The following is a 12,213-nucleotide window of genomic DNA, read 5'->3' on the forward strand; positions in this document are numbered from 1 at the left end:
CCTGACGATCACAAATGATAGCACTACGAAGTGGCTTATCATCATGTGGACATTTATAACACCCAAATACCTTAAACACATGTTGAATCTAAATGTGGAGAGAATTACCGGAGGGACCCATAGAAAAATCCAAGCGACCACGGGGAGAACATGCAAACTTCAAATATACATGCGTCAGGGTTGGGATTGAATCCACGACCTATTGTATACCAGGCAAGGTAGTTAACATCTTGCCACCGTGCCACCCAACGATGTGCGGGTGGAAATGATGGGACGTTTTGTACATTCACGAGTGCCACCTTTGTCTTATTCTCCATCGGACATCGTTTGGCTAAACGTTTTTGCCCCAATAGCGGAACACATCCTAATTAAGTACAGGGTAGAAATGTTACGCCTTTGCTGTTTTTGCATTGAATAGGACCCGATGGATTAAATGGGAGTCCTGTTGCTCATAATATCTGGCGTACAAGCAAGCGTTTGTTTAAAAAGCCTGACTCTGCTGACAGGACCCAGCCAGTTGAAGCCAGTCGAGAGCTTGCTTGCTTAAACAAATGCTGCTGGATATTTGTCTAGAAAGCCAATAGTATTATGATGATTTACCTATGTATATGTGGAGACACAGAATGGAGCTCTGCTTCTCTTTGCTTTAGAATACATCCGTAGTGTCTACACCTTGTTGTTTCAATAATATTTTACACTTCTAAAGTGCCTTTCACCCAAAGATCACAAGGCGCTGTACAAGACAAAGAGACACACGCAGGCTCACGGCAATAACATTCAGCCCCAAAATAAAGCCATTAAAAATAAGTGAGTCTCAAAGAGCGATTTTAATAAAACAGGGAGTTAGCAGAGCAAGCCACCAGCACACACCCTTGTGAAAGCTACGTTTTAGTGGATGTTTAATCTGCTGTATAACAGTTTACTGATTGCCTTGCATAATATTATATTTATTTTAAAGCAGTTTAAATACAGAATGTAAAAAAAAACTTACCCGATCGTCATCCTGTGTTGCATGAGAACGCAAACAAAGAACAGATACAAATTAAAATTCGCACTTTTCAAAATGAGCATGAGTGGCTCTATCACATTATTACAATGTGTTGCTACTGTACTTATATAAGCTAAATTAGAATAGGCAGATGACTCCTAGACAGTATTTTTTTTGTCAGGAAGCAGTATTATTATTATTCACTTTAGTTTTTTACGGCAAAAAATAAAGGACGTTAAAGTCAGCGGGCACACATGTTTGAGTGGAGGTCACGTCGAGGTCTTAGGGAAACAATGAACCACTGTGATGTTTGACATTGCGGCCTCATGAATAATTCCCATCAAACTTCAGTAACAAAACTGCAGCTGGGTAATTTTCTTGGTTCTTTCGGTAAAGTCACGTAGAATAGAAATAATAAAATAAAATATGATAAAATAATTCTCACGACGTTTCGGCCACAACGCAAGCAGCCGTCCTCAGGTGAAGAACAGGTCTGTCGAGAAGACAGGTCTGTCGAGAAGACAGAGACTCTGTCTTCTCGACAGACCTGTTCTTCACCTGAGGACGGCTGCTTGCGTTGTGGCCGAAACGTCGTGAGAATTATTTTATTATATTGTATTTTTATTATTTTATTATTTCCATTCTACGTGACTTTACCGAAAGAACCAAGAAGATGAATCCCTGCAGTCACGAAAGCTTTAAATCGAAATGCAGCTGGGTAAGTTGTAATTTGCATTTGAAAGCTCTACATGCGTTCAAATATATTTGTTTCAGGTTACAGCAGCTTCCCGTCGCATATCCCACCGATGAGTATCCACCCTGAGCAATGAAAGTTTCAAGTTTCAGTTATTTGGTATAGCAATGCGAGCCATGCGGCTCTTAAGTCGGGTGCAACGGCAACAAACAAAAAATGAACGGAGAACATCTTAAAGCGACAACCACCCACTGCCAGTGCAGTAGTTGTGTGGGGGTCGCTAGCCCCCGAGATCCCTCCCTCGATAATACTAACGGCCGGACTAACATCATCAATCGCCCCCCCGCTGCTAAGCGAACCGCCGCTAGGCTCCTCACCCAGGGTGTGGGAGCCGTCACCCGAGGATTCCCCTCCACCGCGGGTCCGCGTAGCAGGCATGGATAACCACGCACGCGCACACCCACACACAGCTCTGCACGGCACTCACCCAACCCTGACCACTCACGTTAGGATCGCGCACCTGTGTTACACACGTCGTGAACGTGCGCGCACACACGCGTACAGCTCCACACGCGATACCCACTCCTGCGCCGCTCTGCGCTGCGCTGGCCGCCCACGTTACGATCGCGCACCTTGGGCACGCCGATTACGCACGCCGAGAGCTTACGCAAGTAACGAGCGCACGCAAGCGGGGCACACGCCGACACGACGACTCGTCCCCTCCCCCACTCGCGCGTGCACGTCAACACAAATATCGTACAAGGACGATTCTCCTCTCACACGGCTGCGTAGTCACGCCAACACACCAAAAGTGCTCTCCCCGGGCGTTAACGCACACACCTCCGTACCCGCACAATCGTACAGAGACCACGGCCTTTATGCGTACAACGACCACACACTCGCGAATGCAGTGCACGCTAATACCACGTTCCAAAAACACCCAACAACACGGTTTTGTTACTACGCTCGAGATTTTATTAGCCCTTGCTAACCAACCGAGCCACCCGTGTGTGTGTGCGGGACAGCAAGGCGCTTCTAACCCACACTCTGGTGCCGTGTAGCCCTATTCTATGCTGCGCTCTCTGCTAAACCGCTTTCCTACTCGTCCTTACCCCGAACTAACCCTCTCCTACGGATCCTACCCTCCGCTCTGAGGTGTTGTAAGGCGCGCAACACGATACCGTCTGTAGTCCTTGGTGACCTTGCGGCGCTCAGATCGTCCTGCAGACAATCTAGCGGCTCGCCCGATGACTCCTTCGTCGCTGACCCCGTGTCCAAACTCCAGAAGAAGAGAGTTCCCTACTGCCCCTGCGTTTTCTTTTAAACTATTCACATCAAAGGCTAGGCGCCCCCGTCCCGACCGCCTTGGTCTCTCGACCAATCCTGAGCCTAGGATTTCCCGCTCTTTTGCGATCCCGCCGGCCTTTGAACTTTCTACCAATCAGTCGTCCCGGTTCCTGATCCCAGCTATCTGCCTTGCTGACCCGTGTTTGTGTTTGTATGCGTTTCTAACTGCGGGGCTCTCTGAGCTCGCCGTGGTCGTGCGATCTCAAATCCGCCCACGGCGCCGCAGTGTTACTTGGCCTGGGAAGGGTCCTGTCCAATTCCCTGGCCCTGAGAAACCGTGGGGTAACCCCCCTAGGGGGCCCTCGGGTGAAAACTCAGGGTAGGTGACCCGACCACGAGGCCCTACGTGGGTGCGGGTGCGTGTTTATGTGGGGGGGGTGATGGGGGGCAGTGCGGCGGTGGAAGCCGGGCGGCTCCCTGGCTCGGCCGAGCGGCCCCGTCGCTGTGGCACCACAGTTGCGCGTTGTGTGACTGTCATTCTCTTTAAACGCTCAAATACCCAATATTTTCACATATCCGCTTGTCTATTATTTGTTATACATAATCGGGGTTTCCCCCCCCCCCCCCCATCGTTTTTAAAGAGTCAAGGATATACACGAGGAGTATCAGAGGGCAGGGCGAGACGGCGTGTAAGAAAACGCGCGATTGGCACAGCGAGTCACTAACACCCTCGTGATCAGGGAATCGAAGAGAGCACCTGGGCTTGCTACTCTCACGTAGCGGGGGGGGGGAAGGAACATTCCGGCGTATTTCTTAGTCCCCGGTGAGTTGTATACGTGACATTGCACAGTACTGCGCGATAACGTTTTTTTCTTTCTATTAAGCTGAATGTGTGTGTTTTTCGCTGATGCGTCGATGCTGGGATGAGTCGAGATTGGTGGTTGAATCTCTCACCACAGAGGGCAGCTCACAGCAGGTCTCAGTCGCTGCCTTTTCCGCATCACAGTAAATCTGCAACTGCTGGATGTCAATCTGCACAGCGGACAGAACCACACACGTGGATGTGATTGTTAGTTCAAGGCACACATTCAGACATCTTTGCAAACACCGCTAATTTGAGAGGTACCGCATGCAGTCATACATTATTGTCAAAAGAGTATAATTTTTTTAAAGTGCAGCTTGTGTTGAAAAAAAGCATTAAATTCAATCAAATAAATAATCCAACTCTGACATCAGTGGCGAGTGATTAGTGAACTTACGCGGGGCCACTCCACCCTTTCACCAACCCACAGACACCAGCATGGATCAGTATGGTCAAATACACCCTATAACTGGCATGGCTTTGGCAGGCCTTCAACCAACAGCGGCTCATGATGATTGAAAATGCAAAGCAGTCCCAACATTATTTTGGATTAAATTCTACATTTTGTTACGATGATAAAATTAAATATGAGCCAAACTCGTCGTAATCAGGCTCAAAATGACAGCCACCGTTTAAATATCTTGCAAATGAGACTTTCCACTTCTCTAGAGCTCTCGCTTATGGTCAAAAATAATGCGGTAAATATGAATCCGATGCAGAGATATGGTATTAGATTTGTAGCTTGGTTTAGATGTTCCTGAGATGAAGCTCACAAGACACACATAGTTACGACCACCGAAACCTGGGACTGTGCGGCCATGAATATGAAGTGGAGGCAGTAAACATGGAGTTTGAAAGAGGTTATTTTTGCACGGCATGAACTCTACGATAAAATTTAATAAAAACATGAAAAATCACATCCAATTCACTCCGGTCATCCTGGCTGGCCGTCGAACAAAGATGTGCTTCTGCGTCCGTCTGGAACGCTCTTCCGATATTAGGACGCCACTGGAGCTGTGCACTTTTAGATCTTGAATGAAAACTCATTTCGTTAGAACTGCTTTTTGTGTTTAGTTTGTTGTCCTTCCCCAGCACCTCCGATTAGCGCGGTTGGCAACGTACGGTGTGGAAGAAGTTCAACATGCATATAATGACTACAGCACGTTTACTGTACTGCTGTGCTAGCCAGCTGACCTTGTCCACAAGGCTGTGTGAGCATCTGACAGTCCTTTACTTCCTCTATTCTGCTGCAGACTAAAGTAGTTCTTTCTCTCAAGATTATAATCGCCAATATTCCCATCGCTCCACTCTTTCTAATCATCACGAAGTTCTCCCCTTCCCGCTAGCTGCTGCGTCCAACGATTTTCACACATTACGGGGCATTAATTCATTCATCATCATCAGCGTTGTGATGTCTGAATAGTTGCCTCGTACAGCATCGACACTTGCACCTGTGACGAGGTTTTAATTTACAGCCCCTTGTCAACGCACTGCCGGATTAAGGTCTCTCCACACCGTGTCGGCCACGGGGTGGGCCCGGGGGGGTGGGGTGCCAAAGCAAACTTCACCACGCTGGACAGCGCACGTTTGCTGAAGGTGGGACCGTCAAGGACTCGGTTGATATGTCCACTCGCCAGCAACGTTGGGTGTATGGCCGGGAATGGAACTTGGCTCGCTCTGACCACTACTAAGCCACCGCTCCCCTGAATTCTGTACACGAAATGTGTGTCATTGTTCAAAATTGCTACTTCGGAGGGATCCTGCCGTTGTGTTGTAACGTGAAGCAGATTTGCAATCCAGAGCTCGCTGGTTCGATCTCTGGACACAGCGTTCGAAACAATGGGCACGTGATAACCCATCACTCTGAATGTGAAAACCCACAATTAGTCGGTGGGCAGGTTGCATGCGGTAGGCACTCTCACCTCTTCCAATGCGTGTAGCCTGCGTGGAAGAGGCGAACAAAAATTCCCTCTGGAGGGACACTCTAAACTAAACTTTTAATTTTATCAGTTCAGGCTCACTGAGTATATAACTTTTCAGAAGCGACCTGGCCACAAATTACAGCTCAACGAAGTGGCGTGTGATGTTGACATTTACAACAGGGAAATACTCTTAAAAGCATGTTTTTTAAATGCGGAGGGGAAAAACCTGGAGAACCCGGAGAAACATTCACGCGAGCACAGGGAGAACATACAAACTCCATACATACAGGCGTAAGGGTCGGGATCGAGCCCACGACCTCATGTGTACCAGGCGGGGCAGTTGACATCTCGCTGCCAAGTGGTATCTGAACCACACTCTCTCTCTCTCTCGAGAGAGCTCCCTCAAGTGGAGGGGCAGGGAAGGGCATGCAGCATCGGGGCCCAGTCAGCCACAAGAGAGGGCCCGAATCAACATATAAACAAGTAGTCAATTTATAATAGAGGTTTTTTGGGTTAGATCGCGTAAATATATAAATGTGTCGTTAAAACCCACCACCACCCGACACAGCCAACTAGTAAGGGTTGTCACGTAAACAGAACGTGGCCAATTCGTCACGAGTACAGCACACCGGTGTGTTGGAGAGCCAAGCCCCAAACGTCGTACTCAGATTGTAAATGTTGTGGCTTGGCTCTCCGAGTTCTAACCCAAAAAAAACTCTTTTATGGATGATATCGGTCACAAAAGCCGACATGTTAAACTAAGTAGTCTATTAAAAAAAAACATTTTTGAAAAAAAATCATAAAAAATACCTGCGGTCTACCATTCCCGATTAAAGAACCTGGAGAATACATCAATGGAGCAGCAAAGAGTAGCACGATGCCCCTTTGAGGAAATCCTAGACCCATGGGGCCGGCGTGAAATAAAGTCGCGTGGTAACTTAATTGTGAGTAGTATTGTACCATTAAATATTGTTTATATTAACACTGTCACTGCGAAACTGTCTTCCTCTAAACCCAATACAGGGTGCAACTACAATATAGATAGTTATTGCCTACATATTGTTGTGTGTGAGTTAAAACAAACAGCCTGCCTCTGCAGCTTTCCCCCCTCTTTTTCACCTGATGACTATTGCTTGTGTTACGATCAAAACGTCGTGATATTTTTATTATTTTTTATTCACTTTATTTTAATTTTAATTACTTTATCGTTCTATCAACGTGACTTTACCGAAAGACCCAAAGAACATCCGTAGCTATTTCAGTACAAGTGAGTCGGGAGAAAGGATGAAGGGGGGGGGGACCAGATAGGGGGCAGGATGATGGCCCGGGGTGAGGGAGGGTGGGTGGTGGTACTTGCAGGGCTGCGCCTTCACCTTCCCTCCGCGCCTCTCCCATTGGCCGTACCTTGACCGTGGAGTCGTCCTTGATGCTCTGCGCCACCGTGGTCGAGCCCTGCGCGCCCACGGCGATGCGCGGCCGCAGCTCGGCCCGCGACACCTGCTGGCAGTCGACCAGCAGCGTGGCCTGACCCTCGCCCACGCTGAGCGCCAACTTGTGCCACAGGCCGTCGAAGAGCTTCTCGGAGCCGGCCTGGAAGGCGGCGCGATGCACGGTGCCGTCCGGGCCCGCCGAGAAGAACTCGACAAAGTTGGCCTCCCCGTAGAGGCGCACCCCGGCGAGCTCCTTGCCCGCCGAGTCGCGCATCACCCACAGGTCCCACGCCTGCTCCCGTGTCTCCTCCAGCATGCGGAACGTCGAGATGATGGAGAAGTCCGTGGGAAGGCCATTGGGGTGGAAGTTCCTGCGTGGCGATGGTGAGCAGGGCCGGGTTAAGTTTGATGGGACTCCAGCGGCTAGTATAATATTTTTGAGTGGGTGGGGGTAGTGGCCGTGTTTGTACTGGATATTGATTTCCTTAGCTTTACACTTTTTACCTGTTTGGCATTTCTCGTGGGATATTTTTTTCCCGCGTGCTTAATCTTTTTTTTATACTCTTTGGTTCTTTCGGTAAAGTCTCGTAGGTAGAAAAATTAAATAATATAGCATAAAAAATAATATATCACGACGTTTCGATCGCAACACAAGCAGAAAGAAAGAATCCAGCAGTGGAACTGCTGAACCATGAAGAACACAGCGAGAGAGCCGTTACAACAAGAGGTTATATATGTGGTGAAAGGAATTCCATCCCCGCACGCAAGCTTGTGTTGCGATCGAAACGTCGTGATATATTTTTTATTTTATTTTTTTTCTACCTACGTGACTTTATCGAAAGAACCAAAGAGTATGGATTCCTGCAGTCACGAAAGCTTCAAATCAAGATTAATATTTTTTTCTAAAATTAGCTGGTTAATCATCTCAAGAAGCAGAAGCTTGCAAAACACGATTGTGGAGACTCGGTGAGGCTTTTATGTAAGGAATCGTCGCACAACATTGCCCAGGAGAGCGTCAATGAGTCTCTTCTCGGGCTTAATTTTTTTCAGCACCACCCTGATTGGCACGGCTGGCTACGTTCGCTGCGATAGAAGTTCAACATACACATACATTGGGATGTTTGGCCGACTGAACATCGTGCATTATTTACGCGCGATGAATCCTGGACAAACACGGCCAATGCAAACACAACACTCCAATACAATTGTGAGTAGTCTTGTACCTTTAAATCTTGTAGTATTAATACTGTCACTGTGAGACTGTCTTCCTCTAAATCCAATACATGGTGCAACTAACATATATAGTTATAGCCTACATATTGTTGCGTGCGGGTTAAAAACCATCCGTAGCTATTTCAGTAAAAATGAGTCGGGAGATAGGAGGAGGGGGGGGACCACAGTAGTATCTTGCATCGGGGGGGGGGGGGTAATTGCAGGGCTGCGCCTTTACCTTCCCTCCACTCTCATCACAGCACAGAACTCCACCAACGCGAACGGACGGCGCAAGTATCGGGGCACGTGGGGGGCAGTGGCGTAGCTAGGATATTTGCGCCCGGGGACGAAATATAAAATTGTCGCCCCCCCCCCCGTTTGATCACATACCAAAATGTAATTACATGACACGTAGGCTGTGTGTGGCGGGATATATAAACTTTTAGGTTGAGGTGTAGATTTGTGCAGTAAGTTTCAGGCTGCCGCGCCCGCCGCAATAAGTAATAATGTAACTATTTCATTTATACCTGATGATGATTACTTGTGTTGCAATCGAAACGTCGTGATTTTTATTTTTATTTTATTTTACTTTTATTAATTTTAATTTTTTACCTACGTGACTTTACCGAAAAAACCTAAGAATAATAATGTAACGTTGTAAGCCTCATTTTGGCGATCCCCTTTACCTTGGCGCCCGGGGACATATGTACCCCCCTGCCCCCCCCCCTCTAGCTACGCCTCTGGTCGGGGGTCAATCACCTCGTGGGCTGCTTGAGGTCGCTGTCGGGGCCCAACCGCAGGGCCTGCACCTCGGGCCTCGTGCCGTCCACCACGGGCAGCTGCGGTGACGTCAGGTGGTTGAAATCCTCCAGCAGGTCGAAGCCTGGTGCGTGCGTGTACGTGTGCGTGTGTGTGTACGTGCGTGTGTGTATGTGTGCGCGTGTGTGTATGCGTGCGTGTATGTGTGCGTGTGCGCGTGTGTGTGCGTGTGTGCGCGTGCGTGCGTGTGTGTGTGCGTATGTATGTGTATGTGTGTGTATGTGTGCGTGTGTGCATGTGAATGTGTGCGTGTGTGTGTACATGCGTGTGTATGTGTGTGCGTGTGTGTGTACGTGCGTGTGTATGCGTGTGTGTGCGCGTGTGCGCGTGTGTGCATGCGTGTGTGTATGCGTGTGTATGTGTGTGTGTATATGCGTGTGTATGTGTGTGTATGCGTGTGCGTGTGTATGTGTGTGCACATGTGTGTGTGTGTGTATATGCCGTATGTATGTGTGTGCACGTGTGTGTACGTGCGTGTGCGCGTGTGTGTGTGCGCGTGTGTGTGTATGTGTGCGCGTGTGTGTGTGTACATGTGTATGTGTGTGTATGTGTGTGCACATGTGTGTGTGTATATGCGTGTGTGTGTGGCGGTGCGGTGGCAGAGGGGAGCAGACAATGCTGACAGATGGCATTTAAAAGACAAACGCGCGCAAGCAAGTGAATAACATTTGCCACAGCACTTGTCCGCTGCTCAAATGCTGTGCTCGGAGCACTACAAGTCCTGAGATTTTTATGAAATGCCAAGATAATCTAGTTATTGTCTTGACTTAAAGCTTTCGTGACTGCAGGAATTAATATTCTTTGGGTCTTTCGGTGAAGTCACGTAGATAGGTTCAAAGAAAATAACAAAAAAACTACGTTTCGATCGCAACACAGGCGGTCGTCATCAGGAAAAGACTTTACCGAAAGACCCAAAGAATATAAAATAATATAGTTATTATGTGGTTTCAAAAAAAAGTTGTATACGGTTTAAAGAATTGCGGCGAAATAAATGCATTACTAGGACAACAAATGCAAAAATTAGCAAGTTTAAATTGAACCCCGTCTTGTGCATTCATCACTCCACCTTTCTCCAGTGTCGCTATCTGAAATGTCTTCTGCCATTTCATTCGAATTCAATGTTCATTCGTTCGACGGAAATTCCCGCTTAGCCAGTTAACCAGTTAGTTTTCGGTGGCAACTGTACTCAGCAGCTACAAGCAACAACAACAACAACGACGGAGTTACTGTTGGGGTGGAGAGGTGCCCCGTCAGTAGCCAGCCACGATTATTTTGAGTTGTTGTATGACGAGCACTGCCTGTGCAGTTATGTGGGAGACACGGCCGGGGTGGATGAGGAGGCGGGACATCATCACGCACTAACCCGCTGTTGGCGCGATTCAATGCTGTGGGACATCATCATGTAAATAGCCAGCCAGACAATTTTTTTAAATTAAATTGTTTGATTGTGAATATCCAACGGTAACTGGAGATTGAGTGGAGCAGTGGCACAGTGGTTGGCACACTGCAGTCATTGTAAACCTGGCGACTTGGCTTCGCACTAACCATCGCGGTGAAGTATGGCCAGCGTGTGGAGGCCTTCATCCAGTGGTAAAATGACAAAGGGCTGATAATTGTTTTTTTACCCTTTTATCTGGCAACAAAACTGACACCTTTTTTTTTACAAGGAGTCATGTTTGCATAGACCACAATACCTGCAGTCATAATGCAAACAAAAAACATAACTGTGATAATGTATGCACTGTCCTTGAAGTTGATTGGTCCACACCCGAGACAGCTTTCCTTAGAGCCTAGTCTCACATGGTGTTGGACCAGATGACGCCTTTTGGCGTCATCTGGTCCAACACCATGTGAGACTTGGGCGTCATCTTGTCCAACACCATGTGAGACTAGGCTCTAAGGAAAGCTGTCTTGGGTGTGGACCAATCAACTTCAAGGACAGTGCATACATTATCAGAGTTATGTTTTTTGTTTGCATTATGACTGCAGGTATTGTGGCCTATGCAAACATGACTCCTTGTAAAAAAATGTGTCAGTTTTGTTGCCAGATAAAAGGGTAAAAAAACAATTATATTTTTTACTGGCAAATGAGGTTCCAATGGTGACAAAGGGCTGTCAATGATTAATAATAACAGAAACAGTAACGAAAGCTATTCCTAATATTGTCTTTTAACAGACAAAAATATATCGTACATAAATTGCACGGTATATTGATGATGCGTTATAATTGTATTAATTATGAGTATTCGTATTTTTTCTGGTACAAGGCAGTGTCAACGAGACGTGCGATGAGTTTTGTTTACTTGTGCTTTTGGCACGATATCATTTTCAAGTTGTAGAAGTTAAGCAATCGTACGTACGTGCTCGCATGAGAATAGTATTTGACGTGGCTTATTGATTTATATCACAATTTTCTGCGGAACACAAATAAATGCACAGGCTGTGTGCCTCTCCGAACCGGTTACCACTGCTGAGGTGTGGGACACAGCCTATGAAACCCTCACCAAGACTCCCGAAGCTTTGACGTTATATCACAACCCCTGTTTGTCCCTCACCAGCAGATGGTTTCACAGTGATATATAAATGTAATTCAAAGCTCATGGAGCCTGTATGAGAAAACAATAATTTCCTTCTCTGGCTGGCAGGCAAGTCTCTAAGAGTCAAACTCACAGCTGCCATTACTCCTTCCCATTGGTCTAAAGGATCTGGATAAGGGAACCATCACTGGGCAGCGACTGGAATTGGCTCAGGATGATCATGATGATTGGAAGTCTATTGAAGCGTTCTCTATTTGAGCCCTTAATCTGTGATGGGGTAAATTATTCTATATTGGTTTTATAATTATATATTTTTTACACATGTAGGTTTTTGCTTGTTGTGCTATACGGCTCGCCGATGTATTCTCGGGTTGTACCGGTGTTGTTTCGGCATTAATATCTGACGTTTCCTTCCGTGTGCTTGTAGTTTCTTCAGGAATAAAGGAAAAGTAGGTCAAGCTC

At 47.1% G+C, this 12,213-nt stretch overlaps 1 protein-coding gene across 1 annotated transcript in view; it reads right to left on the reverse strand.

Annotated features, from left to right (window-relative positions):
* The window catches only part of LOC144931402 (uncharacterized), a 39,838-nt gene that overhangs the window by 21,126 nt on the left and 6,499 nt on the right, over positions 1-12,213 (reverse strand). Inside the window, exons 5-8 of the mRNA XM_078855208.1 lie at positions 9,155-9,278; positions 7,158-7,554; positions 3,924-4,001; positions 992-1,003 (exon numbers count right to left, since the gene is read on the reverse strand). Coding sequence (XP_078711334.1) covers positions 992-1,003; positions 3,924-4,001; positions 7,158-7,554; positions 9,155-9,278 — 611 coding nt within the window. The remainder of the gene's footprint in view (positions 1-991; positions 1,004-3,923; positions 4,002-7,157; positions 7,555-9,154; positions 9,279-12,213) is intronic.

Source organism: Lampetra fluviatilis, chromosome 4 (assembly GCF_964198595.1).
Source record: "Lampetra fluviatilis chromosome 4, kcLamFluv1.1, whole genome shotgun sequence".
Taxonomy (NCBI): Eukaryota; Metazoa; Chordata; class Hyperoartia; order Petromyzontiformes; family Petromyzontidae; genus Lampetra; species Lampetra fluviatilis.